This window comes from Phyllobates terribilis, unplaced genomic scaffold, assembly GCF_046119375.1.
Source record: "Phyllobates terribilis strain yellow unplaced genomic scaffold, ASM4611937v1 Scaffold_200__1_contigs__length_3551848, whole genome shotgun sequence".
Classification (NCBI taxonomy): Eukaryota; Metazoa; Chordata; class Amphibia; order Anura; family Dendrobatidae; genus Phyllobates; species Phyllobates terribilis.
In genome coordinates this window covers 859,459-882,518 of record NW_027362960.1, presented here as the reverse complement: position 1 = coordinate 882,518, position 23,060 = coordinate 859,459, and the positions used below count along the sequence as shown (strand labels likewise).

General features: G+C 44.8%; 2 protein-coding genes across 2 annotated transcripts in view; one reads left to right on the top strand and one right to left on the bottom strand.

The window, feature by feature from the left end:
- The window catches only part of LOC141213618 (uncharacterized), a 297,701-nt gene that overhangs the window by 65,784 nt on the left and 208,857 nt on the right, over nucleotides 1–23,060 (top strand). The window lies entirely within an intron of this gene.
- LOC141213602 (uncharacterized) overlaps nucleotides 1–23,060 on the bottom strand; it is a 58,938-nt gene that overhangs the window by 2,460 nt on the left and 33,418 nt on the right. The window contains exons 7-8 of the mRNA XM_073665210.1: nucleotides 4,513–4,532; nucleotides 2,957–3,605 (exon numbers count right to left, since the gene is read on the bottom strand). Coding sequence (XP_073521311.1) covers nucleotides 2,957–3,605; nucleotides 4,513–4,532 — 669 coding nt within the window. The remainder of the gene's footprint in view (nucleotides 1–2,956; nucleotides 3,606–4,512; nucleotides 4,533–23,060) is intronic.

Below are 23,060 nucleotides of genomic sequence, written 5' to 3'. Positions count from 1 at the left end.
TATTTAACTCCAGGGCTCCGAGGAAAAGCCTTGGAGGTGTTTGCTTCCCTCCCTCGAGAATAAGATGGAGACTATGAGGCCGTCAAGGAGGTCCTGATAAAAAAGTACCAGCTGACTCCGGAGGTTTACCGGAAAAAGTTCAGAGCCCTCCAACGAGGACCACATGACGCCTACAGCGATGTGGTAGACGGGCTCAGAACCAACTTTGAGCAGTGGATCCGAGGACTGTCAGTCACCACCTTCAAGGACCTGAAGGATCTGATGGTGAAGGACCAGTTTCTTCATCTTTGCCCAGTGGAAGTGAAACAGTTTGTGCTTGACCGCGAGCCGAGGGAAGCCTCCAAAGCAGCCCAGATCGTGGATACCTATGAGGCCAACCGCACACCAGAGGTGCGGAAGTCAGCCACCGCCAGCTGGAAAGGGGGTAAGCAGACAACCACCCCCAGTGTTCCGGCCAGCCGGCCCTCAGCGGGTCCTGCCCCATCTTTTATCACCCGGCCCGCATCTGACTCCCGTAAGTGCTATACCTGTGACAAGACTGGTCACATCAGCCTTGTCTGCCCAGAGAGGCAGAAGATGAACTCCACACCTGAGGCCCCAGTACCTACTGCAGCCATTCTTTTTGTGGGTGGGGCGGTTGGCCGGGCCCGGGAGAACTTACAACCTGTTACCGTGGGAAACACAGTCACTGTCGGCCTTTAGGACACTGGCGCAGAACGCACCCTGATCCGCCCAGAGTTTGTGTTACCAGAGGAACTCATTCCTGGGAAGACCCTGACTGTCACCGGGTTTGGGGGTGTTTGCCGTCCCATGCCGATGGCCTGAGTTGTCCTGGACTGGGGTGCGGGGGGGGTTAAGGGAAGTGGGGGTGTCGGAGAATCTCCCCACTAATGTGCTATTGGGAACTGATCTGGGACGGTTGGTTGCCCGATACATTCCTGACAACCCTCCCAGATCTGATATGTCATGTAATGCAACTGTCAGTAATGTGAATGTGATCTCTAATAAAAGTGTGTGTTGTGATAAAGGGGAACTCAGCCACCTCACCCCGCGGGGTGATGCTGCTGAGGATCCCCTAAAGCGAGCCAGTATAAGTGCTAGGGGCAAAGGGAGCAGGCACGGACACCAGGAAGCAGGTCGTCCCGTGCAGGTAACCAGTGTCACGCCAGATGGTAACATGGTCAGTGGTAGCTGCCCCATGACTAGCACGGCTCCAGAGGTGATGTGGAAGGATGGGGAGAAACACGGGGATCATAGGGAAAGTGGTCCCATGTCGACGACCAGTGTCACGACGGACTGTGACATGGCCGGTCATAGCTCCCCCCTAGAGAGCACAGCTCTCAAGGTAAAGATGATAACAGGTAAAAAGGTAGGCCGCATAACCAGGCGAGGTAACAGGAAAGTGTGTCCCCCTGTCTGTCAAGAGTATGGGAGGAAGGTACCCATAGCCTGTCAGAGGTGTGGGGAAAATGTATCCCAAGCCGGTTAGGGTGATCGGAAAGCTGGACCCTCAGGTTGGTGGGCCAGTGGATCTGCTGCTTGTCGGATCAGCAGGAAGGGTGGGCCAGGAGGTGGGCTCAAGCGGTGATCTGTAAATCACCCCTTATGCCACCTCAAAGAGGGGAAGAGGTCAGGAATATTATAAAATATAAATGTCAGGAAAATGTTCTTCCATATCTGCCTGATGTAAATGTTCACCCCCCTCCCTTATTCCCCTTCTGCTCAGCACAAAAGCCCCAATTAACGCACGCCTGTTAAATACTTTATGCAAACATGGCCAGCCAAGGAGTGTTATAACTTCCTTAGGAAGCAAGCATCTTGTCTCTGAGAGACGCAGGAGGTAATTAAAACGCAGGCTTGCACTAATTTGTGTGTAACTGTTGAAGGGTCTTCCCGAGCCTCAAAGGGAAATTTTATAGACGCACTGGCTCCGATATTAGATATGAAATATTATGAGTTCCATATGTCCGGCAATAACGAGACCCAAATGGGTAGTGACCAAATCAGACCAGGAATGTGTAGGTATTTTTCCAGGGCTGTAACCAAAATCAGGAAGCTGCAGCGCAAAAACACCAGAATGGCAGACGGCAGCTATGCGAAGTGTGATATCAAAATAAAGATAAAATCATAAGGGAAAAAATGGCGTAGTCTGCAAGCTTCTGCGATCAACGGGCGATAAGTTATCGCAGAAGTTAGCGTTTCTAATAAAAATGTACAGGCTGGAGACCGGCCCACATGATGTCACCACAAGGGGCGTGTGGCCAGATCTCCCTTAGGTATAAAAGAGTCTATGGAGAAGACAGGAGGACTCATTGCCAGGGGGGGATAAGAATTATATGCAACGGGTCCTGTTCAATAACAGCATATTCCAACCGGGGAGCCCCCCTCCTCCACCTATATTGAATCGTCTCCACGATCGTATAGAGTAAGTTGTCTTCTTTTTACCCTGTTTATTTTATGTAACTGCCTATGTATTTTAATGTCCCCTTTGTTACATCCTTGTGTATATATTTTTCTTAAACACTGCCTCCCTTTTGGATTAAATATAAAATTTAATAGTTCTGTTTCTTTTGTTCTGTAATCGTTCCCTTCCCCGAAGCCATATACGCTACCAAAACGCAGGCGTCCGGCCAGGCCTGTATTATATTTCAAACTCGGCTGGTGGTGGCAGAGAATATTAATAATTGGGCTATCGTGAAGCTGACAGTGACCGTATGGAGGGCTTTAAACACAGTTTCCAGTCTGTGGAACCCAGGGTGTTGTGCCATATGCTCACTGGTCGCTTACCGATACCTACGTAGAGAGTAGTCTGGATCGCGTGCTCGCTACTCCAGACGAAATACGGACAGCGTGACGGCACGGTGAGATATTGTGTGATCTCCTGGTGCCGTTCCTGACAAATTGGTGGCAGCGGTGGGATATTGTGTGATCCTGCCGGTGCGTTCCCTGACACTGCCTAAAACATTTCCCACATTCTGAACATGAATATGGCTTCTCTCCTGTGTGAATTCGTTGATGCATAAGGAAATGTGATTTCTGGTTGAAACATTTCCCACATTCTGGACATGAATATGGCGTCTCCCCTGTGTGAATTCGTTGATGTTTAAGAAGGTCTTGTCTCCGGATAAAACATTTCCCACATTCTGAACATGAAAACGGCTTTTCTCTTGTGTGAATTCTCTGATGTGTAAGCAATTTAGATTTATGTTCAAAACATTTCCCACATTCTGAACATGAATATGGCTTCTCCCCTGTGTGACTTCTGTAATGTGTATGTAAATTTGACTTACGGTTAAAACATTTCCCACATTCTGAACATGAAAACGGCTTTTCTCCTGTGTGACTTCTCTGATGTGTAAGCAATGTAGATTTATGTTCAAAACATTTCTCACATTCTGAACAGGAAAATGGTTTCTTCCCTGTGGGAATTATTTTATGTTCGACATCCCTTCTTTGGCTTTCATTTTGCTTAACAGTCTGTGATGAATCCAAGTAGATGATGGATTGAAAAGGCTCAGATGATTCATTTTTGCTCTGAAGGGCTGGAGGTATAGCTGGAATAATGGCACGCTTTTCATGGGTATCTGGTTTGACACCACAGTCATCTGCCAAGAATAAATCTGATTTTAATATTTTTCAATATCAATGCCTTATATTTTATAACATTTCTCTATACATAATTCCATACAAATCAAAGTATAATGAAACTATGACCTAAGCCAATCTTGAGCCATCTGTTCACAAATCCCATGGTACTGAACCCCTAACATCCAAGCGACAAACATAATACATACAGGCAGAAACGTTTGAGGTGATAAAGGGAGGATTAAAAATAAGCTTTATTACATTACAATCTAAAGCAACAGAGAAAAATATATGCCATAAAAACATGTAAGATGGGGTATTCGCATCTCTGAGAAACTATCCCAATATGTAGTAGGTGTAATAATAATAATATAAGCAAATATCTCCAAATAGAAATGTAGTATAGTTCTTCTGATTCGCTATGTCGCTTACCCCATGTTCAGGGCATTGCAGTAGCTTAGGTATCCAAGGTTACTACTACTCACATAGTGACAGTTAGTTGCTAGTGGTCATACCCATGGATACCTAAGCTACTGCAATGCACTGCACATGGGGTAAGTGAAAAAGAAAATCAGGAGAACTATACCACATTTCTAATTGGAGGTATTTGCTATTATTATTATTATTATTACACCTACTATATTTTGGGGTAGGATTTTGGAGGTGAGAATACCCCTTTAAGGCTGTATGCTTAGGACTTATCCAGGACTCATCCAGGTGCCCCATTCTATTGTCTTTTTGTGATTACATTTATCCCTCTTAAATTACTTTTTGTATTTTTATGTGTTCTCAATTGCGTTCTAATAAATTGTATTTTTAATCTCTATATTGTCTCACATTTCTCCATATACAATCATAGACGAGAGTGTTGGCGCCCTTGAAATTATTCCAGAAAATGAAGTATTTCTCCTGTTTTGTTATACACACGCTTATTTCTGTTGTGGGTACTGGAACAACACAAAAATAAAAAGAGAGAAAAAAAAAGTCCAAAAATAGGCCAGACAAAATTGTTGGCACCTTGCCAAAATACACTTTCTGCCATGACTGTATGTATTATATAAGACGGTGATGTTAACAGTAGACGCTAAAGTAGGGACTAATGAATTGCGCTGGTGGAGATGCTGCACTAAATCCACAGGGTCACATAGTTCATTGTGTATGTGCCAAATTAACATTGCTAATTTTTAGTTAAGCTGTTACCTGGTTTTGACTAGATTATTACCTGACCCTACTTCTAACTAGAGATGAGCAAACCTTCTTAATCAACAGAGGTTCGTGGCATGGCGGCAGATTCGACTCAAAGGTCAGCTGATGATTTTCCCATCCTGACGGCGGTAAGGAGAGCCCTGCAGAAAATGACCAAGGGTGATGACATCCAGTTCTTTTTGACCAATTTTGAAAGGGTCGCCGAGAGGGAGAAACTCTAGCCAGAGCAATGGGCGGAAGTGCTGGTGCCATACTTAATGGGGGAGCTCCAGAAGGCCTACTATGACTTAGCCTTAAAAGACACGCTTGAGAGTGACAATGTCAGGGTATAACGGGTCCACCGCTATGCATATCACAGTGACAAACCCCCTCGCTACCAAATTTTTGATTTGCTGAACCACGTCCAAAAATGGTTGCAGGCAAAGTCCTCTACCCCTGAGCAGATGGTAGAGCAAGTGGTAATGTACCAATTTGTGCACTCCTTTCCGATAACCTGGTCAGACGTTCAAAAGATATCAGGGGGTCGATGGTTCCTTGGGGAGGCAACCTACTCTACACTGGGGGTCCCAACAGGGGGCGGAGACCCAAAAATTTGGTGGGGTGCCAAGGTCGAAAGGCTCAGTGGAAGTTATGCCAAATGTCCCAGCTGGCATTATTATATGCTGAAAATGTCACGGCCCAGGCCATATAGCCCCCTGTTGTCCCCTGACCTCCGAGCAGATGGACTGTAGCCTGGGTCGCCACTGTTCATACTATGTGTATCCAGATTGCAGTGCGAACTTTCCACACAACAAGGGGCCAAAAGCTTGTCCTGTAATGGGGAATGGTCGGCAAGTGACTGGACTGCTAGGCTCAGGAAGTTTGGTGACCCTCGTGAGGGCCACATTTCCTCTCCAGCTTATGCCTGGGAAGAAAGTTGACGTCAATTGCTTTCACGAGGATGCTAAAGACTATCCAGTGGCCAGAGTGGACATTGAAATGCGCCCAGATACTGAGTCCCACGAAATTGGCATGGTCTAGGACTTACTGCACCCCATTATTATAGGTCACGACTTTTGTTTGTTTTGGGACTTTTGGGGGAGGATGACAGTGCTCGATTAAGAGACAGGTCGCCCCTAAAGAACTGTCACCACACTCAGAGTCTGACGGGTTTCCCTTCTATGTCCTTGTGGGGGATGATGAGGTAGTGACCCTTGGGGCTAACATATCAGATTTAGGGCTGACCGGTTGGGTCTGCCAAGGATTGGGAGCTAACTCTAAAGGAAGAATTCAATAATGTAACCGTCTTAAACGGTATAGCGCAAGAGCCAGGGGCTGACACCAGGTTTCCCTATTTTATGTTGAGTGGGGACTAATTGTACAGGGTTACTAAGGTAAGAGAGGAAATAGTGGAGCAATTGTTGGTACCATGACCATGTAGACGGAGGATGATGAACAAGGTCCATTCACATGTCTTGACCATTTGGACGTGGATAAAACTTTAGAACGGGTTGTGCGGAGGTTCTACTGGCCCAGATGTAACCTAGTAACATAGTTTTTAAGGTTGAAGGAAGACTAAGTCCATCTAGTTAACCCATAGCCTAACATGTTGATCCAGAGGAAGGCAAAAAAAAACCATGTGGCAAACACTAAGCTCGACCTTGGGGGAAAAATTCCTTCCTGACTCCACATACGGCAATCAGACTAGATCCCTGGATCAACGCCCTATCAAGGAATCTAGTATATATAACCTGTAATATTATACTTTTCAAGAAAGGCATCCAGACGCTTCTTAAATTTTAGTAGTGAATCCCTCATTACAACATCATGCGGCAGAGAGCTCCATAGTCTCACTGCCCTTACAGTAAAGAATCTGCGTCTGTGATTATGATTAAACCTTCTTTCCTCCAGACGTAGAAGATGCTCCCTTGTCCCCGTCTCTGGCCTCAGAGTAAAAAGATCAGTAGAAAGGTCTTTGTACTGTCCCCTCATATACTTGTACATAGTAATAATATCACCCCTAAGCCTTCGTTTTTCCAAACTAAATAACCCCAAGTGTAATAACCTGTCTTGGTATTGCAGACCCCTCAGTCTTATAACAACCTTGGTCGCTATTCTCTGCACCCGCTCTAGTTCAGCTATGTCTTTCTTATACACCAGAGACCAGAAATGTACACAGTATTCTAAGTGTGGTCGCACTAGTGACTTGTATAGAAGTAAAATTATGTTCTCCTCATCAGCATCTATGCCTCTTTTAATGCATCCCATTATTTTATTTGCCCTTGCAGCAGCTGCCTGACACTGGTCACCAAACGTGAGCTTGTCGTCCACCAATACACCCAGGTCTTCTTCAGTGACAGTTTTGCCCAGTGTTTTACAATTAAGCATATAATTATACATTTTATTTCCTCTGCCCAAGTGCATTACCTTACATTTATCCCCATTAAAGTTCATTTGCTTACCCTGCAGAGTTTAGTGTCATCTGCAAATATTGAAATATTACTCTGTATGCCCCCTACAAGGTCATTAATAAAAATGTTAAAAAGAAGCGGGCCCAATACTGACCCCTGGGGTACCCCACTGTTAACTGTGACTCAGTCTGAGGGTGTTCCATTAATAGCCACCCTTTGTTTCCTATCACTGAGCCAGTTCTTAACCCACATACATATATTTTCCCCTATCCCCATTGTTCTCATTTTATGTATCAACCTTTTGTGTGGAACCGTATCAAAAGCTTTTGAAAAGTCCATACACAACATCCACTGCATTTCCTTGGTCCAGTCCGGAACTTGCCTCCTCATAAAAACTGATCAGATTAGTTTGACAGGAACGGTCCCTCGTAAGCCCATGTTGATATTGGGTCATGAGGTTATTCTTCTTCAGATACTCTAGTATAGCATCTCTTAGGAAACCCTCCAGGATTTTACCCACAGTAGAGGTTAAGCTTACTGGCCTAGAATTTCCAAGTTCAGTTTCTGTCCCCTTTTTGAATATTGGCACCACATTTGCTATACGCCAGTCCTGTGGTACAGACCCTGTTATTATGGAATCTTTTAAAGATTAAAAATAATGGTCTATCTATGACGTTACTTAATTCCAGCAGTACTCGCGGGTGTATCCCATCCGGGCCCGGGGATTTGTCAACTTTAGTGATTTTTAGACGCCGCCGTACTTCCTGCTGGGTTAAGCAAGTGACATTTACTGGAGAATTTTTGTCATCACTGATCATGTTTTCTGTCATGCGATTTTCTTGTGTAAATATGGTTGAAAAAAAATCATTTAGCATATTGGCTTTTTGCTCATCCTCATCCACCATTTGACCCAGACTATTTTTATGGGGGCCAACACTATCATTTTTTAGTTTCTCACTATTTATGTAGTTAAAGAATATTTTGGGATTATTTTTACTTTCTCTGGCAATGAGTCTCTCTGTCTCAATCTTTGCTACCTTGATTTGGTTTTTACAGAATTTATTTAATTTTCTGTATTTATTTAATGCCTCATCACTACCTATTTGCTTTAGTTTTCTAAATGCTTTCTTTTTGTCACTTATTGCGCCCCTTACAGCTCTATTCAGCCATAGTGGTTTCCTCCTATTTCTAGCATGTTTATTCCCATAGGGTATATATTGTGCACAGGTCCTATTCAGGATGCTAATAAATGTCTCCCATTTGCTTTGTGTAGCTTTATGTCTCAGGATATCGTCCCAGTTTATTGCACTAAGATCATCTCTCAACCGTTGGAAATTTGCCTTCCTGAAGTTTAGTGTCCTTGTAACCCCTCTACTACACATCTTATTAAAGGATACATGAAAACTTATTATTTTGTGATCACTATTACCCAATTGACTCCCAACTCGTATATTTGATATGCGGTCTGGCCTGTTGGTTAATATTAGGTCTAGCAGTGCCCCCCTTCTTGTTGGGTCCTGAACCAGTTGTGAAAGGTAATTGTCCTCATAGTTGTCAAAAACCTATTACCTTTGCTGGAACTACAGGTTTCCAGTCCCCAATGTATTTCAGGGTAGTTGAAGTCCCCCATAATAATGACTTCTCCTTGAGTCGCTGCTTAATCTATTTGCTTGATGAGGATATTCTCCGCTGCTTCCATTATTTTTGGAGACATATAACAAACCCCTATCAGTAATCTATTCTTTTTTCCCCCTTCCCTTATCTCCACCCATAGGGACTCTACATTTTCAATAGATTCACATATATTCTCATGTAAGATGGGTTTTAAGGATGATTTTACATATAAACACACACACCCCTCGCTTGTTTGTGCGGTAATTTCTGAACAGACTATAGCCCTGTAAATTAACTTCCCAGTGATGGCTCTCAACTAGCCATGTGTCAGATATCCCCACCATGTCATAATTTTTTTCCAACAAAATTAATTCTAATTCCTCCATTTTGTTGGTGAGGCTTCTGGCATTAGTGTACATGCATTTTATGTATCTGTACCTCTATTCCTTCTTACTATATTGACTGTTCTAACCCCACCCCCAATTTCTTTATTTGTGCCCAGGTCACTATCTGCACTATCTTCCCCACCTATAAAATGCATACCTTCCCCCCAATCCCTAGTTTAAACACTCCTCCGACCTTCTAGCCATTTTCTCCCCCATCACAGCTGCACCCTTTCTATTGAAGTGCAGCCCGTCCCTAGCGTAGCACCTGTAGCCAACTGAGAAGTTGGCCCAGTTCTCCACGAATCCAAACCCCTCCTTCCTACCCCAATTCCTGAGCCACTTATTTATCTCCCTAATCTCCCATTGCATCTCTGGCGTGGTACATGGTACAGGCAGTATTTCAGAGAATACCACCTTGGAGGTCCTTGCTTTAAGCTTGAAGCCTAATTCCCTCAAATCATCTTTAAGTACCTTCCACCTACCTCTAACTTTGTCATTTGTGCCAATGTGCACCATGACCGCTGGGTCCTCACCAGCCCCTCCCAGTAATCTGTCAACCCGATCAGCGATGTGCCGGACTCGAGCACCAGGTAGGCAGCACACTATTCGACAATCCCGGTCTTTGTGACAGATTGCCCTATCTGTTCCCCTAATAATTGAGTCCCCCACTACCAGCACCTGCCTGGCCTGCCCTGCTCTCCTATTTCTCCCCTTACTGGAGCTGACACACCTTGAGGGAATTGCCATGGACCTTGTCCATCCCCTGGTTAAATCTTCTTGTGGGCATAAATACATACTGGTCATCCTTGACTATGCTACGTGGTGCCCTGAAGCGGTTCCCCTGAGAAACTCCTGTGTGAAAAGTATAGCGAGTTGGTACACGTTTTTTCCTGGACCGGATTACCGGGGGAGATCCTTACCGACCAAGGAACAGCCTTTATGAGTAAGGTGATGAGGCCCTGCAATAGACACAACTGAATACATCCGTGTACCATCCCAGATGGACGGCCTTGTAGAAAGGTTAAATAAAACATTGAAGAGTATGCTTAAGAAGGTCATAGAGAAGGACGGTCAAGACTGGGACTATCTCCTCCTGTATCTGTTTTCTATGTAGTAGGTTCCACAAGCCTCAACTGTATTCTCTCCATTTGAACTTCTATATGGCTGACAATCAAGGGATCTCCTTGATATAGCGAAGGATTCCTGGGAAGCCGAAGTCATGCCCCACCGGAGCGTCATCGAGCATGTCACCCAAATGCAGGAGGGGATTGTGAAGTTGATGCTCATCATAAAAGGACATCTCGTCCATGCACAAGGGGCTCAATCTAGGGTCTACAACTGGTCAGCCGGGGTGAGGCAGTTCAGTCCTGGGGACTGAGTCCTCGTACTAATTCCAACAGTGGAAAGTAAGTTCTTGGTGAAGGGAACTACAATGTTCATCACAGATCTACCTCTCTGGACCTGATATCAACTCCTTAATAACCAGAATCCCACAATGTCTGTCCGCTATTTCATCTTTCTTCTCTGCTAGATTCCTAAAACTTAATATAGATAAAACCGAATTCATTATCTTTCCACCATCTCACTTAACCCCCCCACCTGACCTATCTATCAAAGTCAGTGGCTACCCACTCTTCCCAGTCCAGCAAGCTCACTGCCTCGGGGTAACCCTTGACTCTAATCTCTCCTTCAAACCTCATATTCAAGCCCTTTCCACTAGTGATGGGCGAGCACTATAATGCTCGGGTACTCATTGTTCGAGTTGAGCAAATTGTAATGCTCGAGTGCTCGGACTGAGTAACGAACCCAATGTAAGTCTATGGGAAACTCGAGCATTTTTCTGGTGGCTTCCCCCGGCGGTCTGCAGAGGGCCTAAAAATTGCCCAAATCGATGGGAACAGTGCTCAAATGACATGGGAACAGTATGGGGAAGAACCCTGGAAGCATTTCTGACTCCCAGGTCACTGCTGTCAACAATGTTGTCAGAGATATTACGCCACTTTTACAGACTCACAATAAAGCATACAAAAACAAAACCAAAATGAATTTTCCTGGGAAATATGTTAAGGAACATCCTTTCCAGGGTAATGACTTGTATATAAGGCAAAATAAATAACCAAAAACAAAAATGCTCCTCCACACCTTGGGCTATGTTCAGACGTAGCGTTTTTCATGCTTGTTTGCACTTTTGCATTGCTTTCAACCAATACAAATGCATTCACCAGAAAATGTAATTTTACAACCTTATCTGGCCATGTGGTGTGTGACACATCATCAGACAAATCCTGTTTCATTTATGATGGAGGGACTCTGAAAGTCACGAAGACTATTTTTATACGGCCATCAGGCGGCCCTTACTATTCTTAAAGGGCCAGCAGTCGGCTATGCTTTGTAGTTCCCATTATTAACGAGTGGGTCTCCTATACTGTTATTCCGTATGCAGTGACTGCAAGGTTTGCCAAAAACTTGGAAGCAACCCAATACCCCTTTGAAGAGACATAGAGGAGGGTCTCAGTAAAAAAAATGTTCCCATTATAAAGGAGCAGGTCTCCTATAGTGGTAATGCCCATGTTGTGACTGCAAGGGCTGCCAAAATTTGGGAAAAACCCCACTAACCATTTAAAGACACATACACCTGGGCCACGGTAACAACATGTTTGCATTAGAAAGGAGAGGGTCTGCCATTCAGTTATAGGGCATGCAGTGAGCCCAAGGCTGCCAAAATGTAGAAAAAACCCCACTAACAATTTAAAGACATACAGCTGGGCCACAATAACGAGTACAACATGTTCCCATTAGAAAAGAGAGGGTCTGCTATCCAGATATAGGGTATGCAGTGAAGCAATGGCTGCCAAAAATTTGGAGGAACTCCAATGCCCCTTTCAAGAGACGTAGAGGTCGGAGGGCCTCCTGCAAAAAATGCTCCCATTATTCGGAAGTGTGTTTCCCATACTGTTTGCCTATGCAGTGAAGCAACGGCTGACAAAAATTTGGAGGAACTCCAATACCCCTGGCAAGAGACGTAGATATGTTGATATGGTACATGTGGTGGTGATATGTTGGTGGAGGATGATGCGGAGAAGGAGGAGGACAAGAGCAAATAGACAAAATCAGGAAGCATATACCCATGTCTGGGTGTGAAGACAGAGGTGCATGGGAATAGAGTTAGACCTCCCCAAAAAAAAGACACTGTATTTGAGTTTATATTATGCTGCTATCATTCGGTGGTGTTGAGAAGTCTGGCCCAATCCAACCCTTGTTCATTTTTATATGAGTCAGCCTGTCAGTATTTTCAGTTGACTGGTGTATGCGCCTATTGGTTATAATTCCACCAGCGGTACTAAAAACCCGCTCTGACAAAACGCTAGTGGCAGGGCAGGCCAGGACCTCCAAGGTGGAGAGAGACAGTTCATGCCACATGTCCAGCTTGGTTACCCAATAATTATAAGGCACAGAGGAATCACGGAGGATGTTGGTACGGTCGGCAAGGTACTCCCTCACCATCTTCTGAAACTTTTCCTTCCTTGGGAGAATACCCCACGCCTCAGGGCCTGTGGGAGGGTCTGAGAAAACTGTCCCAGAACTTTGATAGTGTTCCCCTGCCTCTGCTGGATTGCATTTGTGTCTCTCTTGCCTGTACTCCTTTGTTGTCCAACGAACTGTGACCCCTGCCGCCAGTGTTTTCAGATGGGAATTTTTTAAATAATTCCGCAACAAGGGCCTTCTTGTACTGCCCCATTTTATTAGGCCTGTCCTGCAGGAGAATAAGAGACAGAAAGTTCTCCTTGTAGCATAGGTCTAGAAGTGTCACCAACCAGTAATGACTGTCACCAAAAATTTGGACTACGCGAGGGTTACGGGAAAGGCAGCGTAATATAAACTTAGCCATGTGTGCCAGACTGCAAAGAGGCGAGACTTCTGTATTCTCACCAAGAGGACGACTGACCATGCTCTCCTCCTCATCCTCTTCCTCCCTGTCCTTAGGCCATCCACGCTGAACAGACGGTATGACAGTTGTGCAGGTAGTACCGTCTATAGCGCAGGAAACTAGCTACTGTTCTTCCTCCTCTTCCTCATTGTCACCCAATCCACATTGGGATGAGATGAGACTGGACTGTGTGTAATCACCCTGTATGGTTCCTTGCTCCATCTCATCGTGCTCCACCTGCAATGCATCCTCTTTTAATTGTGAGCAGAGAGCATTTCAGAAGACAGAGAAGCGGGATGGTGATGCTAATTTTGGCATCATCGCCGCTCACCATCTTGGTGGAGTCCTCAAAGTTTTAGAGGATGGTACAAATGTCTGACATCCATGTCCACTCCTGAAGTCTTATCTGTGGAGTCTGACCTGATTACCAATAACCTTGTGATGCTGGTAGTCAACAACTGCCCTCTTCTGCTCACAAATACTTCTCAACATCTGCAATTTAGAGTTCAAATGCGTGGGGACATCGCAGATCAGCCGGTGAGTTGGAAGCTACGAACGCTGCTGAAGCATGGCAAGGGCGGCGGAAGCTGTAGCTGACTTTCTAAAATAGGCACACAGGAAGCGTACTTTGACAAGCAGATCTGACAGATCCAGGTAGGTTTTGAGAAACCGCTGAAGCACGAGGTTAAAAACATGGGCCAGGCATGGTACGTGTGTGAGCTCGCCTCACCTTAGACCCGCCACCAGGTTCTGGCCATTGTTTCACACAACCATGACTGGCTGTAGGGTCAGCGATGTCAGCCACAGATCTGCTTGCTCTTTCAGAGCTGCCCACACCTCTTCAGCCTTGTCATCTAAGCATATTAGCTTCAGCACAGCTTGTTGCCGCTTGGCCGAAGCAGTGCTGCATTGCTTCCAGCTTGCAACTTATGTGGTCATTTCGGAGATGGAGGCTGAAGAGGAGGAGGTGCAGGAGCTGTAAAATGTGGGGGCAACCCTGACAGACCCGGGGCCTGCAATCCTCGGCGTCGGGAGGATGTGTTCCGTCCCAAGATCCGACTGGGTCCCGGCTTCCACTATATTAACCCAGTGCGCCGTCAGCGAGGTGTACTGTCCCTGCCCCCAAGCACTTGTCCACGTGTCCGTGGTTAGGTTAACTTTCCCAGTAACTGCGTTGTTGAGGACACAGCTAATGTTGTGGGACACGTGCTCGTGTAATGCGGGGATGGCACACCGGGAGAAATAGTGGCGGCTGGGGACTGAGTACCAAGAAACGGCCGCTGCCATAAGGTTGCAGAAAGCTTCCATCTCCACGAGTCAAAAAGGCAACATTTCTAGCGCAAGCAGTCGAGAAATGTGTGAATTTAGTAGTGTGGTCTGTGGGGCATTGGCTGTGTATTTGCGCTTGCGTTTCAAGGACTGGGGTAGGGGAAACGACGCAGCACTGGGACAAGGACGTGCTTGCTGATGGTGTTAGTTGAGAGTGTGCAAGACACGTGCATGGCGGGAGGCATCTTGACATGCGCCATGGACGGGGGGGATTGGCGTGCACGCACAACAGCGGAAAAAGCAGTGGTGTCACCCGCAGCCACTGTTTCTAGACCCTGGGGTTCGGCCCACTTAGTCAGGTGCTTTTCTGCCATGTGCCTGATCATGCTGGTGGTGGTCAGGCTGCTAGTTGAAGCTGGCCTGGCAGGTGGTACAAATGGCCTTTTTGGGGTTATCTGCAGAGTCTTTAAAAAACAATCAGACTCTGGAAGACCTAACAGTTGTGCTGACAACTTCCGTCGTGTTGGCGTTATGAGGAACGCTTTCCCGCCTTGTCTGCAGTCACCATACTGCTTTTTCCTGCCTGTTGTGGTCCTATGCATCCCTTCCCGTATGTTGCTGTCCATGCTCAGAATGTCCCCCTGCAAGGTTGGGTCAGTTACTATATCATTTACCACCTTGTTGTCCACTTCTGCACCCTGGTCCTCCTCTTGACTTTCTGGCAATTGTGTCTCATCATCATTGTAAAGATGTGCGGTTGTGGGTTGTAAGTAATCACCTAGGCAGGTTATCGATGCAACAATATTTTATTAATTACATCCATGGTAATGCAGCAATTCCAAGTAAATGGCCAAAATACAGTTCTCTCAGTCCTTAAGTTCTCAACCTGGGATCAGTTGATAACTGAGCTCCAACACTCCATAAGCCATCCATCCATCAGCTCCACGTCCACAGCCATAGGTCCTATCCCTTCAGTGTCCTTCCATCAACTAACCCCCACTAACACATGTCTTTCCTCTACATCTCTGGGGTCAGCCCCCTCCCAGCACAGAAGTGATCACCCTCCCACTCAAGCATTCACTGTAAGCCAAAAACAATGAAGAATATTCTAGAAGCCTTCATTTGAGAAAGGATGTAAGACCCCCTGTGATGACGGCTCCTCTGAGTCTCAATCCAAACTCACCTAATGAGACCATTGGCTGTTGAAACAATGGACTCCTGAGATAAAGATGTCCTGAGATACAGATTAGTGGAATGCTGGACATTTTACAAGTGAATCTAGTGTACACACTGACAAGTTAGCAGAACTATATAAAACATGACAAGTAAATCACTAATAAAACACTAATAATATTAACAAAAATGGTGGTCCATTGCTGGAAAAAAGTATCATAGTCTTTAGAAAATGGGCAGCTCCTCACATACCTCCCCCATTTTTTCAGCACGGACACGAATGTAAGAAGTCTCGCCTTTATGAGAACGAAACTTTGTATCATCCAGTTTCCTCAAAGCATATTCCATGTCGTCCTTGCGAATATACTCCACAGTCCCCATTCCACCCTTGTATACATCAGTGTAATAGACACCTCCAGCTTCTTTGGAAGTCGCCTTGCTACACTCATCAGGAGAGCTTTAAACTAGAACAATGTGGGAAGGGAAGCAAAAGGCCAGAAAAAGCCATACAGCTGACAAATACTATTGAGATCTCTGCTACTGGAAGTGGAAAGGAAGAACAAAGACAAAACAATTTAAATAATAAAAATATGGGAGGAAGAGAAACCAATCACAAACTAAAATGTTTTTATACAAATGCACAAAGCATGGGCAACAAACAAGGAGAATTGGAACTACTAACGCAGGAAAAGGAATATGATGTTATTGGAATCACTGAAACTTGGTGGGACGATACACATGATTGGAATAAAAGGCTAAAAGGATACAACTTATTTGCAAGAAACAGACTTGATAAACGAGGAGGAGGTGTCGCATTGTATGTTAGAAAAGCGTATATCTGCACAGAGATTGAAGGTTCAGAGACTGGGAGTTCTGTGGAAACTGTTTGGGTAAGAATACAAGGAGAGAACAACGGAAAGGACACCATTGTAGGCATTTACTACAGGCCACCTGGGCAAGCTGAAGATATGGATGAACTCTTTATGTATGAAATGACCAAGTTCTCCAAAAAATATGACGTAGTGGTCATGGGAGATTTCAACTATCCAGACATTTGTTGGGAATCTCTCTCAAGTAAAACTAACAGGTCAAGCAAATTCTTATCCTCTCTTGCTGACAACTTTATCTTCCAAAAGGTAGGGGAGAAAACAAGGGGATCTGCTACTTTGGATCTAATCCTTATAAACAGGGAGGAAATGGTTGAGGAGGTAAAGGTGGCTGGGACGCTAGGAGGCAGCGATCATGCTATTATAGAATTTTGGATAACTAGAGGAGGAAGACATGTGAAGACTCAAACTTCAAGGTTAGATTTTAGAAAGGCAGATTTTAAGAGACTCAGAAAGAGAATAGGAGGGATCCAATGGCTGGATGTCCTTAAGGACAAAAATGTCCAGGAAGGATGGGAAATTTTTAAAAATGAGATTCTCAAAGCACAATTGTTAACAATCCCGAAAAGTAGGAAGAATGGGAAGCATTTAAGGAAACCAGGATGGATGAACACAGAACTTAAACACATGCTAAAAAGAAAGAAAGAAATGTTTATTAAATGGAAAGAGGGAGGCATATCTAATGAAGATTATAATGCAGTCTGCAGATCCTGTAGGGCACGTATCAGGTTAGCTAAAGCTGACAATGAATTAAGGCTTGCAAGAGATGTCAAAAGCAATAAAAAAGGATTTTGGGGGTATGTCAAAAGTAAAAGAAAAGTCAAAGATGCTATAGGATTTTTACAGGATGAAAATGGAGAAATGGTAAGAGAGGATGTTGAGAAGGCCGAACTTTTTAATTCCTATTTTGCATCTGTTTTCTCTCAGAAAGAAAATGTAACATCAACTGATCTTCACTGTCCTTTTAGAGGAATAGAGGAATCCAAGTTATCTGTAAACAGAAAGATTGTGAGGGAATATTTAGCTAACATAAATGAGTTCAAGTCTCCAGGTCCAGATGAATTACACCCCAGAGTACTGAAGGAGATCATAGAAGAAATTTTAGAACCACTCTCCATAATCTTTGAAAATTCTTGGAGAACAGGAGAAGTCCCAGAAGACTGGAGAAGAGCAAATGTTGTTCCTATCTTCAAAAAGGGGAAGAAGGTGGACCCAGGGAACTATAGGCTGGTGAGTCTGACTTCTATACCAGGAAAGATCTTTGAACAAATTATTAAACAACATGTATGTAAGTACATGGATAAGAATGAAGTGATTAACCAGAGTCAGCATGGGTTTGTAACTAACAAGTCATGTCAGACTAACTTAATTTCCTTCTATGACAGAATCACTGACTGGGTGGATCAGGGAAATGCTGTAGATATAGTATATCTTGACTTCAGCAAAGCATTTGACAAAGTATCTCACACCATCCTTATTGAAAAAATGACCAAGTATGCAATGGACCAGGCAACTGTTAGGTGGATTCATAACTGGCTTAGTGATCGGACTCAAAGGGTGGTTGTAAATGGCTTCACATCCAGCTGGATGAATGTCTCAAGTGGGGTACCACAGGGCTCCATCCTGGGACCTGTATTGTTCAACATCTTTATCAATGATTTAGATGAAGGAATTGAGGGTAAACTGATTAAATTTGCTGATGACACAAAGCTAGGAGGGATAGCTAATACTAGAGAAGAGAGAGAGAGGATTCAAAAAGACCTAAATAAACTGGAGCAGTGGGCAGCAACCAACAGAATGGTTTTTAACAGGGAAAAATGCAAAGTACTACATCTGGGCAATAAAAATGAAAAAAGCATATACAGAATGGGAGGAATAGAGCTAAGCAACAGTACATGTGAAAAAGACTTAGGTATACTAATAGATCATAGACTGAACATGAGTCAACAGTGTGATGCAGCAGCAAAAAAGGCAAATACAATTCTGGGATGTATTAACAGAAGCATACAGTCTAGATCACGTGAAGTCATTATCGGTCTTTACTCCTCTTTGGTCAGACCTCATCTGGAATACTGTGTACAATTTTGGGCACCACATTTTAAAAAAGACATAGACAAACTGGAGCAAGTTCAGAGAAGAGCGACCAGAATGGTGACTGGTCTGCAAACCGTGTCCTATGAGGAACGGTTGCAGGATTTGGGAATGTTTAGCTTACAAAAAAGAAGACTGAGAGGAGACTTAATAGCTGTCTACAAATATGTCAAGGGCTGTCACATTGTAGAAGGATCATCTTTATTCTCATTTGCACAAGGAAAGACTAGAAGCAATGGGATGAAACTAAATGGGAGGAGACACAGATTAGATATTAGAAAAAACTTTTTGACAGTTAGGGTGATTAATGAGTGGAACAGGCTGCCACGAGAGGTGGTGAGTTCCCCTTCAATGGACGTCTTCAAACAGAGGCTGGACAGACATCTGTCTGAGATGATTTAGTGAATCCTGCTTTGAGCAGGGGGTTGGACCAGATGACCCAGGAGGTCCCTTCCAACTCTACCATTCTATGATTCTATGATTCTATGATTCTCTCATATGGTCTTTCAGATCCTGCCAACTTCCCGATGGGGGAAGCCCTGAGACAAGGACTCTGTATTTTGTTCACTGGATCAGGGGTCTGTCCTTTCTGCGGGGTCCTCCATATCCCCCTCCTGATCCCCGGTTTGTCCTGGGAAACTCCACACGTGCCCAATGCGAACCAAACTTGTATACATTGCGACCAACCCCAGAGTGCTGACACCCAGATAGGGGGGTTGTCACTTGGTGGCCTTGTAAAGGGAGCTCTGGGGGGACAGTATCTGGGCTGACCAGGGTGAGGGTAGATCCAGTGTTCTGAAGTCCCTGGGCCTCCTCCCTGATGTAATTGCCCACCCCCAGATTGCATTCCTTCATTGTGACAGTCATGGCATTTTGTGTATTACTCACCACGGGTGGGGGGTTAGTCTGCAGATAGTGCCGCTCTCTCTCGGCTGAAGCAGTGAGAACCGGTCTTTGGCTTTGGGTTACGACATTGGCCCAGTGGCACACCAATCCTCGTCCTAGGTTGGGATGTGGGCTAGAACGTTCCCAGCATTCCCTGGCAAAGTGTCCCATGCATCCACAGTTATGGCAGTTAAGCCTTCCTTGCCCCAACACGGGCCATACTTGGGGGCTTGGGCAGCCTCCCCCTCTTTGTGAAGTCTGAACTCCCTGCAGTTCCTCATCTGGCCAATCTATGGGTCTCGATGGCCTCCCTGTAAAATCCTGTTCTTGACTCACTGGGGCTGTACTTCCACGTTGCCCGGGTCGATTAGCAGACCAATCATCAGCCAATCTGGCAGCCTCATCCAGGCTGAGTGATTTTCTATCTGCCACCCATTCTTTCAAATTACCTGGGAGCTTTGACATAAATTGTTCCAGCATGACTATATCCATTACATGTTCTGCTTCCCGAGCCCTCAGTCCTTCTATCCACCGAGTGCATGCCGTACGTAGCGTGTTGGCAAACTCCCGATGTGTGTGTGCAGCGGGCTTGTCAGTCTCCCGAAACTTCCTCCGGTAGGTTTCCGGCGTGACCGCATACCTCTCTAGTAATGCACTGCGAATGGTAGAGTAACATCTCTGATCCCCAGAAGACAGGTTATTAAAAGCTTCTCTTGCTTTTCCGGTCAGGCCAACACTCAAAAATCTGGGCCAGTCACTGACTGACTCCTCATGCAGCAGGCAGAGGTTCTCAAATAACCGGAGATGTTCATCAATATCCGAGGTGTCCTCATTGAACTGTGGTATATCCCGGTACCTTAAAGATGTAGGCCCCTCTCTCCTGTTATCCACTGTCCTCTGCACTGGGGCGGGTGGGGGTATCGCTACATGCACACCCAGCAATTTGTTTAACACTGCCGCCCGCTCCATCTCCGTGGCCCGCTCTCCTAGCGCGTCCAGCATCCTCCTCAACTCAGTTGGTACATCCTCCGTCATCTCTTCTGCCAAGTCACCGCTCGGTAACTTTCCCTGGTATGCTCTCCAGAGATAGGTGATCCCACTGCTGCCACCACTTGTAAAGATGTGCGGTTGTGGGTTGTAAGTAATCACCTAAGCAGGTTATCGATGCAACAATATTTTATTAATTACATCCATGGTAATGCAGCAATTCCAAGTAAATGGCCAAAATACAGTTCTCTCAGTCCTTAAGTTCTCAACCTGGGATCAGTTGATAACTGAGCTCCAACACTCCATAAGCCATCCATCCATCAGCTCCACGTCCACAGCCATAGGTCCTATCCCTTCAGTGTCCTTCCATCAACTAACCCCCACTAACACATGTCTTTCCTCTACATCTCTGGGGTCAGCCCCCTCCCAGCACAGAAGTGATCACCCTCCCACTCAAGCATTCACTGTAAGCCAAAAACAATGAAGAATATTCTAGAAGCCTTCATTTGAGAAAGGATGTAAGACCCCCTGTGATGACGGCTCCTCTGAGTCTCAATCCAAACTCACCTAATGAGACCATTGGCTGTTGAAACAATGGACTCCTGAGATAAAGATGTCCTGAGATACAGATTAGTGGAATGCTGGACATTTTACAAGTGAATCTAGTGTACACACTGACAAGTTAGCAGAACTATATAAAACATGACAAGTAAATCACTAATAAAACACAATAATAATATTAACAAAAATGGTGGTCCATTGCTGGAAAAAAGTATCATAGTCTTTAGAAAATGGGCAGCTCCTCACAATCATCATCATCATCATCCACCTCTTGTGACAGTAATTGCACTTTCCCACTGTTGCCTTCGTGTGACCGTGGCTGCGCCAATATTTGGGCCGCTACACGCGTTCTCCTCTTCACTCGCTTGAAGATGGCCGGGCAAGAGGCCCGAATCTACAAATGGAAAAGTGAACAGCTCTTCTGAGTGTCCAAGTGTGGGATCAGTTGTCTCCGGGCACTCGGCATGGTGAGACGAAGGAGATTCAGGGTGAGGAATATGCGATCCAGACTCACGGCTACTGAGACTTGACCGTGTGGAAGACAGGGTGGTGGTGGTGGCAAAGAGACTGGAAGCATTATCTGCTATCCAACCAATAACCTTTTGACACTGCTCTGGGTTCAATAGTGGTGTACTGTGATCGCCTAGTAATTGGGACAGGAAGGTCGAGCGACAAGATGTGGGTGTTTGTTGTGGCACAATTTCAGCTTGCCCACGGCCACGTCCTCTGAATGCACCATCACCATTACGTCCACTTCCCCGTCCCTTGCCACACACCTTGCCCATTTTAAATGGAGGACAATATTTTCCACATTCACGAGAAATGGCTGATTTTGGAACGCAGTTATATGTGATATGTCTGACAAAATAGCAGGCCTGTAATTTACTAATATTATTCTACACAGAGACCGACTGGGAATAGCTTGACTGAAACACTGCAACAAAATGAAAATGGAAGAAATGGCTAATTTTGGAACACTGTTATAGGTGATATGTCTGACAGAGAACCACGGTTTTAAATAGCAGGCCTGTAATTTACTAATTCTACTGTGAATAGCTTGACCGACACACTGCAACTTAATGGAAAAGGAGGCCAATATTTTCCACGTTCAGTTCAAATTTCTGGATTTTTATTGCTGAAATATGAAACAGATCTGGCTGTATTCTGCAGTGTTACCAAGCAAATGGAGCAGAAAAATGGTGTACTCTGGATTGCTTTTTAAGCAAATAACCAGGATTAAGATAAAAAAAAAAATTGCCCTTGCCCCTGATATCTGGGGTTATGTCTACAACTATCTGTAATTTTTACAGAAGCAGCAGACAGGACGTTCAATGGACCCTCATGCGCTATATGCACTGCAGTCTGCCACATACACTGCCTGCCTGCCTAACTCCTGCCTAGTACTGATTATATGCATCTGGATTAGTCCTCAGAAGGACTGTTAGTTCAGTTGGATATATACTGTATATATGTTCTGGAATACCTATACTAACTATAAACAAGCAAATCTCTCCCTGTTTTAATTATATTAAAACAGTAAAACTACTGAGTACCGTGTTGGCAATATGACGGCCATATTGCTTCTATGGAATGTTCCTTGGAAAAAATATGACCCACATCAGAAATGAGGACAAAAACTGGATTAGAATCAAATATTATAAGCCGTCTCCATCTTACCTCAGCAGAAAGGGGAAGTGAGGGGTCTGATGAGACCCATTATAATATCTCTTCTACCATCTATCAAGATCAGGTCAAGAAGAACCACATGCGTATGGTCGTTCAGTACCACAACCTTTTCGGTGGCATCTTCCCCGCAAAGAAATCTCATGGTCCAGTCATGTAAGGTTTATTCATTCTTTTTATTAGACTGTTTTTTTTATGTATGACTTTTTGTAATTGCTCGATTTGTAACTTTTTAAGCACTGTACTACTTTTGGATATTAAATCTAACATTTAATATGTTTGTTTTTCGTTGCTTTAACGTACCCACAATCTTGAGAGAGAAAATAGCTTGGTTGTGTTACTAGGTAGCCAGAGTGAAAGTAAGTAGTGAACTGCTCAGGAACTTGGGAAAGCTGGATGTGCATATGTCCCAGTG